The sequence below is a fragment of the Stomoxys calcitrans genome, chromosome 2 (genome assembly GCF_963082655.1).
Source record: "Stomoxys calcitrans chromosome 2, idStoCalc2.1, whole genome shotgun sequence".
In the NCBI taxonomy this organism is placed as follows: Eukaryota; Metazoa; Arthropoda; class Insecta; order Diptera; family Muscidae; genus Stomoxys; species Stomoxys calcitrans.
In genome coordinates this window covers 72,967,101-72,986,722 of record NC_081553.1, presented here as the reverse complement: position 1 = coordinate 72,986,722, position 19,622 = coordinate 72,967,101, and the positions used below count along the sequence as shown (strand labels likewise).

Here is a 19,622-nt window from a genome sequence, read left to right as displayed (position 1 = left end):
GTTTCCAGGTCATCAAAGTTGGTCGACCAGCGTTGCTTCAAGAACTTGAAATATTTCTTTTCCGTATACAATTCATGGGTTTTGTTGAGACGTGCCAAATCCTCAACCTTGAATTTTCGGGTATTCAATTCAGTCTTGTAGGCATAGGGAGCAAAATAGGTACGGTTGGTGAATTTATTACGTTCCCAAAGTGTGGCAGCCGACCAGACCTTTGTGTCACCCAAAACAATAGCCAATGTCTCGCCGATCATTTGATCCTCGGTAAGTGGTTTATCGGCCACACGTTTGCCAGTGTATACCTCATTGGGATCGGAGACCTTTTAAAGAAAAAGAGAAAACAGGAAAAAAAGGGAATATTAGAATATATGCATAGAGAGGCAAATTTTTCTAAGTAGTAAAAAACTAGTTCGTTATATGTATATGACACAACACGTTTAACTTGATGTCAGCATTGCCAAGTGTTTTGCTTAGCCCTATACCCTATGCCTATCTATCTGTCTGTCAGTCTGTCTATTTGTTTGTTTGTTCCTAAGGGATCTTAATTTGTAAATTTAGGTTTTTAGTGTCATGATGTTTTTTTTTTTTGTTGTTTTTTCCATCTTCCCTTATAGCTGAATCTAACACTTTCCTGTATCATTTGCTGCGCCTAGAAAACATCCTAATAACTTGTGCAGATAAAAATTGTCAACTAGTTTTACTAGAACTCCTTTTGTTATTTTTCACCATCATTTGACACTGAATTTTTAATTTTAATTTCCAACCAGCAGGCATTCACGTATGCCTCTTTAAAGTCGGTCATGGCAAAAACAAGTTGTAGAACACGAGATTAGAATAGCCATGGAAAAATATATTGAGCTTCGCAGTTGTCTTCTTTTTATGAGGCGTAGATAATTTTCATTAACACTCTTTTTATTCTGAAGAGGTTTTGAAATAAACTGGGCATAACAACAACAAAAATGTGATAAAATCATTAATTTATATTTTTTTGGTTTCCATTCCACCATTCAGCATCTATGTTGAAATGCTAGAAAATAGATGGAGGGGTTAGAGAGCTTGAAGGATATTCACACTAAAAGTTAAGAAAGAGTTTGTATCAATCCCATGGAAGCCGGTTGTACGTACCGGATTGACCCGATAGAGTCCCTCTTTGGCAAGAGCTGCCGCCTCAGTGTACAACACACACAAAACAACAACAACAGAGTTTGTGTGAAAAAAATCATAATAGAGATTATGTCAAGTCGATGGTTTGGTATTGCTTACACTGAATTTGTAAACCCAACACCATAGGATGGGGTAGGTTACGATAAAGTGTAAGTCGTCAAATCGATTCAATTTCATTTCATTGAGATATTACAGAAGCGACTTACAAAATCCTTTGGTGGGATTCGAAACCCATTCTCCCGCACTGATTATGCTTTCACGCTACCAACTCGACTACTTGGAGCTTGCCAAATTATTGATTTCCGAACCAACAAAATAAATTAGTATAAATAACCGGAATAACTATGGGCCCCACAATGGTTCTAACTTTGAGCTCCGATCTTTGTGGTGTTCATCGTTGTCACGGGAAGCACAGCTGAGAGCTACCGGACGCGTCTTCAACTTGCGGATAATGGGATGCCCTGTTGTTGTAGTAGTTAGGCGGCAGCCCTTGCCGATGAAGGACTTCATCGAGTCAAAATTCATTGGTCCTTCAATTGAAGGACCTTAACCTCTTTATAAAGATGGTCAATGTTCGCCATCTGCAAGCAATGTGTTTTATGCCTTAAGGCTTTATTTTGACAGGTTCCTCTACTTCTGGCTAACTGCTGATCCTCACGCTGATGCTTCCTTTCCCGGCCTTATGGATTTCATTTCTGTCCAATTTTACCCATCTCTCCATAACAGTTCCCCAAAAATCCATCCCAGACAATAGTGACCGCTATAACTGTTAATTACAACATTGCCAGTATAAAAAAAATTATTTTGTTGGAGCTTCACACCGTTGTGAATGGCAAATCAGTAAAAAAATAGTTTTGCCGTGGTTTGTATTCCAAATGGGTGCATGTATCAAAAGTACTGTCATTAAATCAAAAAGTATTGCATTTTTAATATATCAAATTATGCTAAAACCAATTGAAACTATTTATTGTTGTTGTTGTGTTGTACCAGTGTTTTCCATTAGTGAGTGCAATGGATTAAATGTGAAAATTAAACCTAAACATTGGATAAAAGAACTTCAATGAAGCGACGGAAGCGACCTTCCAGGAAGACAACAACATAAGGCAAAAAAAGACCACCGCAACCAACAATTGTTTATGGAGAATATGGCGGGAAAAATTGGAGGCCACCGTAGCGCAGAGGTTAGCATGTCCACCTGGGTTCGAATCCTGGCGAGACCATAAAAAAATAAATTTCAGCGGTGGTTTCCCATCCTAATGCTGGCAACATTTGTGGGGTACTATGCCATGAAAAACTTCTCTCCAAAGAGGTTTCGCACTGCGGCACGCTCGTTCGGTTCATTTTCCAAATCGAAAGGGAAAATGAAACCTATCCATTATATTTGGTTAGTATGGTATAGTCGGTAAGAGCATTCTGGGAAATATTCACTTTCTTTTTGGGGACGTTGTGAGTGTTTTATTGGTGCTTCAATTTAAAGACCTTAATGTCTTTTTGTTGACGGTCAACGATCGCTATCTGAAAGGAACCTGTGATATGCCTTAAGGTTTCATTTTGACAGGTCCTCAGGTGAATTTTATCTATCTCACCCATCTCTCTGAAGAAGTTCCCCAAAAATCTATTACAGCATTGCCAGTATAAAATAATTCTTGTGTTGGAGGTTGAAAACTATTGTGAATGGCCAATCAGTAAAAAAGTTTTGCCGTGATTTGTATTCAAAATGGGTGCGCCATTAAATGAAAAAGTGAGTGTAATGGAATTACCATAAATTAACCATACAAATTGCAAAAAAAAAACTATTAAAAACCTCAACGAAGCGGCTGAATGTCTACAAGGAAACCAAAAATTATCTTTTATAACGCTGAATGTTTCAATGTAAATCCACCATGCCTATATCTACCCGATAAATCGGGTTAATACAAGAAATTCATGATTCGCAGATATTTTGGCAATCTAAACATTGTGTAACAATTTCTTATTCTTTATGTATGAAAGGATGCTACAGCGGCACAGAAGTTAGCCTCTCTGCCTATGACGCCGAACGCCCGTATTACTAGTTTTAGTCTGTAAACAGACTCAGTCAGTTTATGCTTACCCGTTTGGCGATAATTGCGCACACTAAAAAAACATTTTTCTATTTCTAAACAACTATTTACCTGCAAGAAAGCACTGATAAAGTTAGCCAATCGTACAGCCATTTTGGCTTCATTTTGAAATTGTTCATCTGCACCATAACTGACGTCGCCTCTCAGTATTAAATCTTGTGGATGAAAGCTGAAAGGACAGAAAAAAAACATATAAAGTCATTTATAATAATAAATATGGTCGAAATAAACATGCCCCGCAGTGAAAATCAAGAATTTATATTGATTTATTTGATCGATATATGCTAGTAATACAATCGGAATGACAAAGTTGTTTGTACCCTCTATGATAGGATTATAAAGCAGACAAAAGAACGTGCAAACGCCAGTATGAATATTGAGAACAAAAATATACCTAGATTTAGAGCTGGGCACGAGCGTTTCATTGCGTAGCTTATGGTTTCGATTCCCAACAGAGGCTTTGGTCTGTCGATAATGTGGTTTCTTAGTGGTATTAAATTGTCTAAGTGAGTGTGTTTTAATTCTGCCACTCTAATCTAACCTAGTGCTGGGCACAATCACACATTTGTGTATTATTTCAAGCCCGTGGGCTAAATTCTTGTATAAATACAAAATAATGTGCTTAGCGTTTGTATTTGTCCATAGCTTATTTAAAGCTATCGTCAATGAAGTTGCAAAACGTCTTGATTTAATGAGAAAATATTCTTAGATCCATAGGCAACAGATTCCAAATACAAGCAACATGGACGTAGGTTTTACTTTGCGTTATTTACCCCAAATGGGATTGGTCAAGTAAAAAATTTGTTGAGAACTCGGTTTCGTGAAACCAATTTTCTTGAAATGTTTTTCACTTCTACACCTTCTTTGAACTTACTTTTTGCATGTCCTATAATTAACGCCATGAATAAATTTCAATGCCTGATCGATATTTAGATTTTCCGTGTGCAAAGCACTTGCACCAGTTGAAAAGTTACGATATTCCGGATGCATATCCAAATATTTCTCTCTTATATGATAGGGTGCCTTTTCCCATTGGATGGGTACCTTTTGAACCCCTGCAAAGAGAAAAATTTTATTATTAGGTTTTATACTCAGTAATATCATATCGTCGAACTTACATCCAATTTTCATGCAATCATAATCATTGTAATATTGTTCCGCAGAGGCTCTTTCTATAATTTCTCCCAAATATGGTCGCCTCACCACATTTGGGAGTCGAAAGCCCGGTTTACATCGACACTGATAACCGCCACGCCTAAAGCCCCAACCATGAAGCGGTTCACATTCCGTTGTTTCTTTTTTACATCGCGCTGTATCGGCAAAATGATTTGGTCCTTTGTTGCCTTCACCTTTGGGACATTGATTAATATCTAATCTCTCGAAATCCATTTCAATGACAGCAATGGCAGTGTATCTGTGGAGGGGGAGAGAAAATGGGAAAGAAAATTAAACAAAAATTTACAACAAAAAATTATTTAAAACGTGTATGCATCCCCTTGGAGATAGTTCTAAAGATCAGAACCATTACTTTCAAATAAGTTTGGGTGATGGGGTTTTAGATTAAACTTTTTGCAGTCTTGCTGTTTTTGTTTAGAAAAGATTTTGGGGGTACCAGCTTCTCGGGCTTAACCGTTGGAAAAACGTGGTAGAAAAAAACACGTATTGCTAACTGTCTAAATGTTAGACTATCTGTCCGTCTATATTTAAGTCTATCTATCTGTTGTTGTTGTAGCCACATTTGTATGTGTAGTTTGCGATCCGCGTCAAGCTCCCTAGCTGAGCAAGCTTATTCCGGTCCATAGGACCTTTCGCCGTGAAACATTATGGCCATTGGTCATTTAATGGCGCCAATAAATCGCCTTATCATATCGAGTATCACAGGCACTCAGCCTCTGAGCTTCTCGTTATGTGAGATAAACACCACACAAATCGGAGCGCAGAGTATGGTGCCCATAGTCATGCCGTGCCTCATCTATCTATCCGTCTGTCTGTTAGCCTATCTGTTAGCATATCTTTCCGCATGACTGTCTGTTAGCCCATCTGTCCGTCTGTCATTCCGTCCCTCTGTTAAAATTATAGAGTTGAATTTGGTACAAATAAATTAACCTCCTAGATGGGCTATAATGTAGACCGATCTCTTGATTTTACTACTTTTTTACCCTCTTTTACTTACTTAACCTACTTTTCGATACTCACTTGGGATATTCAATGTGCCTGAATTGTGTGTGCCTTGGATAGATATCTGCAATGGGCACTACGGCCGAAACCAACCATTTATTTGAACGACCGCAATCAAAGTAGGGACGTGTCCATTTAACTGGACCAGGATCTTCATCTGCTCCGGGTGGACCATGGAATGTAAATGTTTCGTTTGTATTGTTCGCATAGCGTATCTCCACTTGATATGTTGTCTTAGTGTCGTGGCGACCCTCCACATCATCGGGTAGCCATTTTTTATACCATTCATTGATTTTATACAAATCCGAGGTGTAGTCACGCGATATCGAATCCGGAGGATGAGCACCCAAATCTCTTATATCAAAGGTATTCCAGGTTGATATCTTTTGCAAATGTATGGGATCATTGAAATCATCCAAACGGAATGTGCGTGGCCCAAATCTAGGGAAGGTCTTATTGAAGAAGCCACGATATGACGAAGTGTACGAACTGTTGGGTGCAAAGTAAATAGCTGAAGCGTTGATATACGGATTGGCTGACACATCAGCCACAGTGGACAAAAAGTAATACATCATACCCGGATCATAGGTATCGTTGATGGCAGGCCGTATAAATCTCGATTGCAATATGTAACTCCAAAAGAAACTTCGACTCAAAGCCATGTTGTGTAAATGCAACAATGCCGTACGGTTGGGAAATATGGGATTTATATTGATTTCCTTGATGTCCGGTTTGTGCGACACCGTGTCTTCGGGCAAATACAAATCGCTGACATGTTGTATGGGGCAATTGTCGCCATTCACTTTGTCAAATTTGATTTTTATTTCATCAAAAGAATCTCTGGCCTGCCACTCGAACTGGGCAAACACACCTACTGCCAACACCAGAAAGAAGAGCAACAAGCTCTTGCCCAGAGCACTTCTTACAAACATTACGATGGCCTCTTGTAGACCAGAAAATTCCTTTAGTTTACTCTACTGGAAACAAAATCGTTGAACTTATACAAATGAAACCAAGTTTAACACAAGTAAAATTAAATCTAAGGCACGCCACTTTGTTTTTTCTCAACCCTATTGACTAATTTCTTTACATTAAACGAGTAAGTGACACTTGTCGAACTACGCCCTCAAAAAGAATGACTTGAGACGAGTTGGAAATGAAACCTAGTGTCTGGCTTGAACATCAAAACAAAACAATCCAAAAACAAAGATGCCACAGTAGATAAACAATGAAAATAAGGAATAAAAACAAATATGATAATAATAAGCATATGAATAAACATAATACATTTAGTAATAAATACCAGTAAAAAATATAGGCATTTTTTTGATAAGTATATTTAAAAATTTGCTTTTGGAATATTTGAATTCAAATTAAAGGCTCCTTCTGGCACTCACATTTTCCTCATAGTGGCATCTACATTTTTGGAGTTTGCGCATTGTGTTTCATTAACTAAAAACATTCACAGCATGTTGGTGTTTTATTGAGGCGTTGCGGCGAACTCACAATCCTTGTCAGTGCTGATGCATACAACAATTAACATTACACTAGTATTCACAAAACCTAATGCTGTTTTAAAGCCATTACATTTGAAAGTTCTATAAACTAGAACTTTAAAGTTGCATTAAGTTTTGTGAAATGGGCCTAAAATGTAAGAAAATCGCAGAGATTTCAAAAGAATTACAAAAACATGTGCCTACTGAACACAGCTCTGCAACAAGTGTCTATGACGTCACACAACTATTGTTTGTTTAGTTTCATTTCCATTACGTTCTATTGGAAGTGACATTTATGTACAACGGCAAATATAGGGTTACCATGTACAAGCAGAAACTAGAAAACAAAGATCTAAAATACAATATATAAAGATGCCGTAGTTGACGCGCAAACCAATGCCGTACCATGTCGTTGGATGAAAAGGCCCAATATTTCACTGATTTTGAAGTTCATTTCCAAACTTGCACTCAATGGGAAAGTTCATTCCCAAAGTTAAACTCTTTTGACCGTTCGTCTTCTTCTTCGAAAAACAAGTGTTGTTGTGATGTAATTTTTTGTCTTGTAATTTTGATCAGTGTTCGTCTTTATGGCTGAACTGTATTTTACGGGGTAGTTCGCAAAAAATCTAATTTGTTGCATACCCTACTAAAATGACCCCAGACACACGAATATGAAGCCCGTTTTTGGGGCTCGGGCCCGTGGACCGGGGAGTTGTGTTCTAACCGGGGAGTTGGGTTCTTCAAAAATTTCAGGCGATTATTTTTTCTGTGTAGGCTTTTATTTTAAAAGAAAATGCTCTCAGCAATTTGGGAATTTTTTTTCCAGTATTGTATTTGAAATTGTCAACATTTTCTGTTGGCAACATTTCTTATCAAATACGACTTTTTCAAAATTGTATTTTTATGGAAATGTTAAAATGTATCTTCAATAGAAATTTAATTAAAATATTGTTTGTATGGGAAATGTTATTTTAATTGTTGTTCAATAACAATTTTGGCAAAATTTTATTCACAAAAAGAACTATCAAATATAATTTTTTTTTTAATTAATTTTTATAATAACAAATTTTCAAATTAAAAAAAAAAATAAAATTTGAAATTCCCTTATTGCCGGTCTTATTCAATTCATTTTTCTCCAATTTCAACCATCTCGCTATAAAAGTTCCCAAATATCTGTCCCGGACAATGGTGACCGCTAACTGTTAATCACAGTATTGCCAATATGAAATAATTCTTGTGTTGGAGCTTTGCAGCTATTGTGAATTGTCAATCAGTGAAAAAAATTAGTTTTGTCGTGGTTTGTATTCGAAATGGTGCGCGTATCAAATATTCGTCATTAAATCAACAAAATATGTTAGTTTTATTGTCTCAAATTGTGCTAAAACCAATGAAAAGTGTTTATTGTGTAATCTATAAGTGAGTGCGATAAAATAAAAGTGACAATAAACTCTAAACACTGCAAAAAATAACAATTAATAACTTCAACGAACCGACGACATGGCTACAAAAAAGTCAAGATCATCTGGCAAAGAAAAGGCCACCTTCCTACCGGTTGTTTATGAAGAAGAAGGTAGGAAAGTATTCAATTATTAAGATTCTAAAGACTGTCATGTTTTTTGTTCAGTTTATGTGTGGTTTATTAGGTTTTCAATGGGTTTCTTGTTATCCCTTCACCATAACCTAAAAATGTTTGTCAAAAAGAAATTGGAGCCATCTTTTTGTGTCTCATTCACCAGAGGTTTATTTTGATTAAATACGACCTTTAGAAGGGTTCTTAACCAGAATAAAACAATGGGGACATTAAAATAAACCACAATTGAGATGTGCGTTCTTATACTTGACCAACAATTATTGTTTATAAAGTGGACTGAAGGAGTTGCTCTTTGTTTATATGGATAAAAATACGCTTTACATGTTTTCATATGTTATCCTTCAGTTGGACTCTGTGTACCGTCCGATGATGCCTTATATTTAGCTATGTAATTTTTTTTCTTATTCTAAATGCTTGGAGTTTTTAGGTGTGATCGGAGTTTCAACAAAGTTTTGTGGGCGCAATGATGCTGAGGAATTCAGGGGTACTGGGAGTTGTTGTTGTTGTTGTAGCAGTGTGTTGTACACTGAGGCGGCAGCCCTAAAAGATGTAGAATTCCATCGGGTCAATCCGGTAAGTACAACCGGCTGCCATAGGATTGTGTTGTTGTTGTAGCAGTGTGTTGTACACTGAGGCGGCAGCCCTTGAAGTTGGAGAATTCCATCGGGTCAATCCGGTACGTACAACCGGTATTGGGAGTGGAGCAGGGAGGCGTATTGGATAGATCTAAACAAAAATTCGGGAAAAAGCGCTATCGGATTCGTTGAACAGCTATCGAGTGAATACCGTTCTTGGAGACCATCCGCCGCTCATAGCACTAGGACACGTCTTTCGTTCACCTGCACACCACAATCATACTCCACTTACAACCAGATCACCCCACCCAAGATACAGAGATCCTAAATCTGGATATTTTATAGAACCTAGAGAGTTATAACAAAACGTGAATCGAGCTCGGTGAGATTGAAATTCAGGTGATCCCTCAGGACAAATTTTCTAGAGAAAAGCTTCGATGGTCTTTAACTTTAAGTATTTTGATCTCTTCATAAAGATGGTTCATATTAGCAACCTGTGATGACAATTAAGGCTTCATATTGATAGGTCTGCAGTTCTCCCCATTTTGTTTTTTTTTCACTCCTGTTGTCCATGGTTTGTTGGTTGGAAAGTTTTTTTTTTGGTCACATCGTAAATGGTATAGGATATTTTGTAATTTTTTTTTTTGCATTAGCATGGTCTGACTATGAGAAGAAGAGACTTTCAACAGTGTAACCGAAGATCTCCGTTGAAGAATCATCTTCAACGGAGATCTTCGGATTACAGCTCTTGAAAAATTTTGGCAGGTCTTTATAACTCCGTATGTATGTCAGCCGACCGCAAATGAAGATCAAAATCCACGTCACGGGATAACTACAAGCATCACACAGGCTCGAACTTTGAGCTCCAATCTGTGAGCCCGAGAGGATTTTCTTGGATCTACCGGGCGCGTCTATAGGTTGCGTATAGTGGAGAGCTTCATACAGAGTGTAGCTGCAACAGCAGTCGCGGACAATCAGTCAGACAATCTTGCTAAAATACTAACTGCCTATGATGCTCAATATGACAAAGCGAGTTATTGGCGCCTTTAAATAACCAATGGCCATCATGTTCCCACGGCGATCGATCTTATAGACCGGAACCAGCTTGCTCGTATAGTCGAGTTTCACAACGATTGTCACCTCCACATGCAGATGTGGCTACAACAACAAAATCTACCTCTTCGGCCATTTTTTACGATAAGACTCCCTACACTCATTGAAAAGAGTGACGCAATGCCTTCGATAGATTAAGGGTTACAAGAACAGCGCGATTATTAACGATTCAGACGTGTGGTGAGCTGCTCACCTATTGGAGCTTGACGAGGATCGCTACCTCTACATGCAAATAAGTGCCTACTACAACCACAACAAATGCTCAATCCCATGGCAGCCTGTTGTGCGTACCGGATTGGCCCGATGGATTCCTTTATCGGCAAGGCCTGCCGCCTCAGAGTACAACACTGCCACTACTACAACAAACGCTGGGATCTTCCAGTGATTTATAGTCGGTAATTTTATACATCGAGTTCGACATTTAACTCCAGGGAGATTTCTCACATGTAAGTAGTGAACAGTGAGGCCGATGACACGAAGATTTTCATATTACGCCTTTTGGAAAATGTTGCCAGGCCGTGAGGTGGAGTTTAAAAAGCTATGGAGAGAGAAAACCATCATGGCGGACCTCTTATATGTTGCCTTTGAAAAGTCCAAAGTCTTTTCCCGTTTCGAAGGTGCTTTTATTGTGCTCGATATGACAAGGCGGGTTATTGGCACTTTAAAATAGCCAATGGACCGGAACGAGATTGCTCACTTGACGAGGACCACCACCTACACATGAAAATGTGGCTACAATAACAACAACAACAACTAGAGTGGAGATGGAAATATAGAGGGTCCCCGTCTTGTCTTCCAAAATGGCCTGCAGATCGTTTCAAGTCTGGTTGTTGTTGTTGTTGTTGTAACAGTGTTGTACACTGAGGCGGCAGCCCTTGAAGGATTTAATCAATTCAATCCTCCGTCCACATATTCCCATTATGAGCACCAACTTACCGCTTAGGGTTAATTATTCTCGTCGGACTGCTAGGATTGGTTCGGTTAATTCTCACGTTCATCTGCTTATCTCTCTGCATCACCGATCAGTTAAACTCGGGTAATTATAGCCACGAGCACTAAGTTGCGAATTTCAAAAGAGAACGCTTGTCGCCAGAAATAGTTCTAGGGGTGGTTTTTGCTGGGGTGTTACTGCAGCAGGTAAGCAAATCACCATCATACGGATTTACCTCTCAGTGAAGTCATGTTGGATCTTCAAGACCAAGAGATCTTTAGAGTCAAAAGAATAGCGCTCAAGATCAATCACAGCTTAGTAGGCAGGTTTAAATAACATTCATGAGAACACGGTAGCTAAAGCGGTGACCGTCGACCATATTTTAATGGCACCTAAGTGAATGGCACAGATTCCGAAATGCCCCAGTCATTAATACCACTTGTGTTTGTTTGCTGACCTCCCTGTTAAATTCAATTATCTTCGGGCTTCTGTGGTTCGTTTGCTGAACATCACCATATACATCTGCTAATCTTACTGCTCCAGCTGGGAAATTTGGTCTCATATACGGTCTCATTGTATATAGAACACATAAATATGTATATGTGCACTCTTGAAGGTTACATACTTTTTCTGTATTATTTTGCACAAATCATGCGGCTATTTTATGACAAACTTTCCGGTATGATTAAATACTCATTTACCCTTAGCTCAAATCGAGCTTTGTAAATTAATTATGATATCTGTTTTTGTCTGTGGACATTAAGGCTTAATTGATGTCCCAGACTAACTAATGTAAATAAAACACATAGGCATACATACACACACACATATATTCAAATGTATTTTAGTGGCCTCTAAATCCCAATAGCGGCATGGATTCTACAGTTGAGAAGCTGAGCAGCGAACAAAACGCCAACAATAACCAACGCAGCTTTTGCCATCACCAAGAGACAGTCTAATGCTATGTTGTGTCACAAAAACACTTTATCATGCTGCCTGCCGTCCATCGGATGGATGACGGCAGGGCCATCGTATGTTACTAGTAGGCCACCACTGCATTGTGTTGTCGCAGGGAGCGTACATCAGCCAAACCAGAACAATATAACATGGAAGGAAGATAGGATTAAACTAGCAAAATATCCTACAATTGCCTGCAATCCCCATATGGAATAGGATGAAAGGAACAAAGCACGAAAAAAAACATGATAGCAAAGAATCACACGGAAAAACCCAGGACCTATGTTTCCTGTTGGCTACTTTTGTTTTTGTTGCTCGTTCACTTTTCTTTTTTCGTCTCAAAAAAAAGTCCTCAAAATAGGAACAACACGTACACAGGATATAAAGTAAATTACTTGACGTTTTTATGTTAAGGTGCAAAAGAATACCCCCTCAGTAAAAAGAATGTAGCAAAAACAGCATGTAGTTGCAGCAAATTGTTGCCATTGCCTGCCAGAAGAAAAACTGATGGCATAACATTAAAGGAAACTGAGCTCAAAGAAAATTGCCAGAAATTTTTTGTGAAAATTTCTTTGATGCACAAAATTTTAACAAAAAAATTTATTAAAATTAAGTTTTAAAAATGTATACAAAGAAATGAAATTTTGACAAAATTTTCTACAAAAATTAAATTTTAGCAAAATATTTTTTAGAAATGAAATTTTGCAAAAATTTGTATAGAAATGAAATTTTTACATTCGGATATTGTCTGGCTGCAGATTGTAGGGTTGCCTGTTTCTATAACAAATAGAAGTACAAAAGGAAAATACTTTTAAGAGCATAGTTTCAACCTAGAAGACGTATATTTTGTTGACAAATCCTACTGACGAGTTTGGTGGTGCCAAACGAAATCGGGATCTACACAGCAACACACACATTTCTTGACTAAAATTTGGTAAAAATATATGAAGTGGGAGTTATTTTCTTTCTTGCTGCGCTTTAAAAGGAAAATACTCTTAAGAGAATAGTTTCAACTTAGAAGTCACATATAGTTTGACAAATCCAACTAACGGTATTGGTGGTACCGAACGAAATCGCGATCTAGAAACCCAGTAAAATGGTATTACAAAACAGAAATACATTTTCTCCCTTACTTTAAAAAAGTGGGGTTTTTTAATGAATGTTGTAGAATTATTCCACGACCGAATAAATTTTAAGGCAAAACGTGTGAATGAATGGAACGGCGCGACTCAATCAGTTTAGGCTGCAGTATGCTTACATTGAAAACTTACTCTTATGGCAATCGACGATTGCTTGGAGTAGCAAGTGTGGGCAAGTGTTTTTTGTGCTTGTTGATGATGATGTAACCACATTTTCATTTTGAGGTGGCGATCCTCGTCAAGCTTCTGTAGGTGAAGAAGCTCGTTCTGGTCCAAAGGACCGATCGCCGCGGTAAGAGGGTGGACATTGGTGGCCAGCTTGTGTGTTGCTCACAGCCGTCCTGTGCCTTTTTTTGTGGTAATAGTTGGATGTTTTCAAAATTTTCTATAGAAATAAAATTTTGACAAAATTTTCTATAGAAATAAAATTTTTTATAGAAATAAAATTTTGACAAAATTTTCTATAGAAATAAAATTTTGACAAAATTTTCTATAGAAATAAAATTTTGACAAAATTTTCTATAGAAATAAAATTTTGACAAAATTTTCTATAGAAATAAAATTTTGACAAAATTTTCTATAGAAATAAAATTTTGACAAAATTTTCTATAGAAATAAAATTTTGACAAAATTTTCTATAGAAATAAAATTTTGAAAAAATTTTCTATAGAAATAAAATTTTGACAAAATTTTCTATAGAAATAAAATTTTGACAAAATTTTCTATAGAAATAAAATTTTGACAAAATTTTCTATAGAAATAAAATTTTGACCAAATTTTCTATAGAAATAAAATTTTGACAAAATTTTCTATAGAAATAAAATTTTGACAAAATTTTCTATAGAAATAAAATTTTGACAAAATTTTCTATAGAAATAAAATTTTGACAAAATTTTCTATAGAAATAAAATTTTGACAAAATTTTCTATAGAAATAAAATTTTGACAAAATTTTCTATAGAAATAAAATTTTGACAAAATTTTCTATAGAAATAAAATTTTGACAAAATTTTCTATAGAAATAAAATTTTGACAAAATTTTCTATAGAAATAAAATTTTGACAAAATTTTCTATAGAAATAAAATTTTGACAAAATTTTCTATAGAAATAAAATTTTGACAAAATTTTCTATAGAAATAAAATTTTGACAAAATTTTCTATAGAAATAAAATTTTGACGAAATTTTATATAAAAATAAAATTTTGACAAAATTTTCTATAGAAATAAAATTTTGACAAAATTTTCTATAGAAATAAAATTTTGACAAAATTTTCTATAGAAATAAAATTTTGACAAAATTTTCTATAGAAATAAAATTTTGACAAAATTTTCTATAGAAATAAAATTTTGACAAAATTTTCTATAGAAATAAAATTTTGACAAAATTTTCTATAGAAATAAAATTTTGACAAAATTTTCTATAGAAATAAAATTTTGACAAAATTTTCTATAGAAATAAAATTTTGACAAAATTTTCTATAGAAATAAAATTTTGACAAAATTTTCTATAGAAATAAAATTTTGACAAAATTTTCTATAGAAATAAAATTTTGACAAAATTTTTTATAGAAATAAAATTTTAACAAAATTTTCTATAGAAATAAAATGTTGACAAAATTTTCTATAGAAATAAAATTTTGACAAAATTTTCTATAGAAATAAAATTTTGACAAAATTTTCTATAGAAATAAAATTTTGACAAAATTTTCGTGGAAAAAAAATTTTTGACAAAATTTTCAATAGAAATAAAATTTTCTATACAAATAAAATTTCCTATAGAAATAAAATTTTGACAAAATTTTTTTTGGAAATAAAACTGACAAAATTTAAAATCAAGCCGTTTCCCTCTGCCAATTTAATTCTATTTGTACACATTTTGGTGCTTTAGATACGTCAGCATTGACACGACAGGGCTTAGAATATAATCTACACAATTTTCCTTTAATAGTTAGCCGTCATCAAGATTTTGGACAATTAAAGAAATACGCTACAGCAAAATGGAAGTTATGGTATATCATTTGATTCTTACAAAATGCTTAATTGGTGGTGGGGTTAGACAAAAATACTAGTTACCCTTTTGCACTACAAGTGCTGATTCTTATATCGTACATGTTTTAATATGTTTACCAAACTTTCTTTCAATTTTTTTAAAACATTTTAACTTTTAGGTGACGTCGCGATATTTACTTTTTGTCCATTGGATGTTAATTGAGGAGTTACAAGCATTTTAAAGTTCAAAAGTAAAGTATAAATTTTTTTATGGATTTTTTTAAAAATTCTAATTTATAACAAATTGTTGATGAGCTCGAAATCGAAGTCGTAGAGCATTTTAAAGTTTGAAATAACGATTTCTATACTTATATTATTTTCATCCAAATTTTCCATTATTTGCTAAATTTACAAAAATGACCTTTCATTTTATTTTTATAATTCGCATCTCGGTTGAAGGCATTATTAAGGAATTGCTACCAAAAGTTCGATTTTTATTAGATTGCAAATGACAATTTGCCCACTAACATTTCACTAAGGAACAAAGAGGGAAGTTTTTAAATGGCTCCCACGCCATTTATTACATAGCATATTACCTCACAAATGTCGCCATCATTAGGAGAGTATAAGCACCGCTGAAAAATTTTGTGATGTTATCGCCAGGATTCGAAGCCAGGCCTTAAGCGTCATAGACGGTGACTTCTAATTCTCAGATAGATTGCAAATGGAAACAATTTTGCGCTTCAGCATCACTGGAACTGGAATCATGTCTCTGGAAGAGTGATCCCGCTACTGAAGCCTGAAAAGGATCCGAGCAAGGAGGAATCGTACAACCGATCTCTCTTCTCTCACCAGTAGCCAAGACGCTTGAGGTGTACTCCTCCCGAGCCTCGTTGGAAAATTTATGTTCTCTTGGCTTCAATCAGCCCAGGCCATGTGATAAGACGGTCCTCGTGACACTGTACCTATCGAAAGCATTCGACATGGTCAGCCATGCCAAACTATTTTGAGAACATCGCCAACAAGTCCCTTCAGCCTTAAACGCTGCGTGATCGGGGTAGATATCAAGTAGGGTTGACATATTCGTCACTATTTAACCTCTACCTATCTTCTATTCCAACCCCTCAAGACTGCATAGAGATCGTGTCATATTTGCACGATTGTATTGTACAATCATGGCATCAGGCCACTTACCAATTGGGGCCTTTGCCGGCCACCTACCCATTAGGGACATTGCTTATTTCGCTGCAAATGCCGTTCTCTCTATGAGAACGTGTTCTTGCTTGGTTCCGTAACTGAACTCCCCCTTCTCTTTCTGCTGGTTCCGATCAGCTGGGAGCTACCGGGTTACGGATATTGTAATGCTCCATAAGCAGTAGCTGTAACGCCAGTCGCGAACAATGAGCGGTATCGGGAGGAGTGTCTCAGTGAGAGGCCGTGTGGCACCAGCTCTTATATATATGGTCTTTTGGACCGGAACGAACTTGCTGACCTACAGGTGCTTGACGAGAATCGCCACCCCACATGAAAATCTGGTTACAACAACAACATATCCCTATAAGGATTGTTTTCTAACCAATTTGAAAACATCCAACGAATTCTATCAAATTCAGTTCAGATATGAGTAGGTTATCATACTGTCGGCACAGCCCATCTTTGCCTTTATTTTCTCCTAAAAAGGTGCCGGTAAATCATTGTCGCCCAGCAGCAATAATATCCGGCTAATTTTCTTGCTATTGAAGTTTCTCCCATTGTGTTTGCCTATTGTAGTATCCTGCCTCAACTTCTTTGTTGGGCTATGAATTGTCCTGACATCGTCCTACGATTGTATCTTGATCATCAACAATGTCGATGTAGTCATTGTCGTCTACATCTTTGTTGTTGTCGTTGTTGTGTGCACCTTGTACGTACTGTTGAACTGAAGAACTTTTCCTTGATACGAATGCCCTAGGGTTGAATTAAGCATGTACAAGGGGAGATATCTAAATTGTTATCCTAAAACAAAATGAAGCGAATTGAAAGGCAAATTAAAATGACCTACGATACTACTGCGACGACATCAGCAGCAATCAAGCAATCCTTGTTATTATACTTCTAGTGCGGCATTTTCATTCGTCTCTTTTTTTTTTTTGTTGCTTTCTTAGCCAAATGTAATGTAAATAACAAATTGTTTCCTCAAAGCACAGGGCAAAGGTGTGACGGATGTTGAGGCAAACAGAGAGGAAAATAAAAATACAGTAGTGAACTAATTGAAGTGGGAATATGTGTTTTTTTGAAGAAATGTTGTTTGCTTGAGCAAGGATAATAGGTTGCTTAGAGATGTTTCCTTTTGTTTTATTTTTTTTTGTTGTTTAGGAAACAAAGTTAAGTTGAGTGTAGAAGGAGAACAGGTTTTAGGACACAGGTCCCAGGACAGATGATAGTTTTATGGATAGAGTAATAGAACAAAAGAAGTGGGTAAAAAGTGTTTTTGTTGTAGGAACAAGTGAAAAGGTTCTTCAACTTCAAAACAAAAAAACAAAAACAGTTGCAGCCGTTGAAGGGTTTTTATTTGCAAGGCATATGTTGGTTTGATGGCGTCATTATGTCCAAGGGGCTTTTTTGCAGTGCATATGAAAATGTCTATAGAAATTAAGGAAATGTCAGTTTTTATTATTTAAAAACATCCGACGATCAGTATTAGTCCTGATCAGTGGTATTCCGTGAATTAAGGATTTCCTGCAAATGGTTCAATAACTCTCTTACCTTCCACCATGGGATGGGTATGTAACAATTTTGCACTTGTCCGGAACGGAATAGCTATGAGCACAACGCAGGTTGGAGCATTTGGGTTCGATCTGTATGGTGTTCATTGCATTTACGAGAAGCTTAGCTGTGAGCTACCGTTCTCGTCCACAGGTTGCAGATAGTGGAATGTAGTGGCAACGGCAGTCGGGGACAATCAGCGGTATCAAGGGGAGTCTAAATGAGAGGTGGGGCGTCACCGGCTCTTGCACAAATACTGACTGCCTATGATGCTCAATATGACAAGGCGAGTTATTGGCGCCTTTAAATAACTTATGACCACCCTGTTTCCGCGGCGATCGATCATTTGGACCGAAACAAGCTTGTTCATCTACAGGAGCTTGACGAGGATCGCCACCTCCACATGAAGATTTGGCTACAACAATAATCTTGCAAAGTTTCAAACGGAATGACAATCTTTGAGAAACGTCACTCCGTTTGGGGAACTATGGATTTCAAACGCTTATTAAACTTATTATTGTAGATCTTCTTACGATTCGATTTCTAAAGCCTCCAGAATTTTATTCGATTTGGCAAAGATTTCGTATGCGAAGAATATTTATGACAGCTAGCTCTATACTAACCCAGGCTTTACACCTTGCAATCAGCTTTTTGTTATAGCCTGTAGAGTTAAAGCTCAATTAAAGTTTGCTTTTTAATTGGATGACTCGACAATAAAATGGAAAACCAGTAAGTTCGGCCTGGCCAAACTTTGGTTACCTACCACCACGGACCAACATTTTGCCGAAATCAGATGATCAGATTTATTTGGGAGATCGTACTATCTTCAATTATATTTCGATAGAGACCCACGTGCCTAAATCGGTAGATCGGTATCTATGATAGCTTTATTAAAATATGGTCAGGGAAATCGTCAAAGAAATTATGGGGCTTCTATATGATTGGCCTATATGGTTATATCCAAATATTGTCCGATCGCCACCGTACTCGCAATGAATGTCAAAAGTTCAAATATAACTCACCGAAGCAAATATAATCAGCAAAATCGAATATTAATACGGGCCCTAAAAAGCTTAAACCGGGAGATCAATCTATATGGGGCCTATATAAAATAAACATCAATATAGACCATCTTCAAATTTAATCTGCCTAGGGTAAAAATTATCTGTGCAAAGTTTTTAACTCAATTACTTAAATTTTAAAGACTACTCGTCTACTCAGGTAATTGTGTGGCCGCTCCGCTAGCCGAGTTGGTAACGTGCTCCAAATAATAATGTTTTTGAAGCCACTTTGCGATTCTTGTCAAGCTTCTTTGGGTAAGCATGCCCGTTCCGGTCCATAGGAGTCATCGCTGTGCGAAATTTATGGTCATTGTTTATATAAATGCCCTAATAACTCGCCTTGTCACATCGAGCATAATAGGCATTCAGTTTTTAAATAGAGCCGATGCCGCCCAGCTTCTCACTGAGACCTTACATTCGGTACCGCTGATTGTCCGCCACTGCAGTAGCAACTACTTCGTATGGAGTCCGCAACATATGTGCGCGCCTGGTTGCTTTCCGCTAAGTTTCTCGTGATAACGATAAACACCATATCTGTGTTTTCTCTACAATTTCCACGATACCTAAAGAGTTGGGTCGAAAAC

At 36.6% G+C, this 19,622-nt stretch overlaps 2 protein-coding genes across 2 annotated transcripts in view; one reads left to right on the top strand and one right to left on the bottom strand.

Annotated features, from left to right (window-relative positions):
• The window catches only part of LOC106081323 (uncharacterized), a gene marked incomplete in the record, with an annotated part of 8,464 nt that extends 1,882 nt beyond the window's left edge, over positions 1–6,582 (bottom strand). The window contains 5 exon segments of the mRNA XM_059364133.1: positions 1–317; positions 3,315–3,432; positions 4,138–4,318; positions 4,382–4,677; positions 5,460–6,582. Coding sequence (XP_059220116.1) covers positions 1–317; positions 3,315–3,432; positions 4,138–4,318; positions 4,382–4,677; positions 5,460–6,373 — 1,826 coding nt within the window.
• The window catches only part of LOC106088132 (heterogeneous nuclear ribonucleoprotein R), a 438,953-nt gene that overhangs the window by 10,526 nt on the left and 408,805 nt on the right, over positions 1–19,622 (top strand). The window lies entirely within an intron of this gene.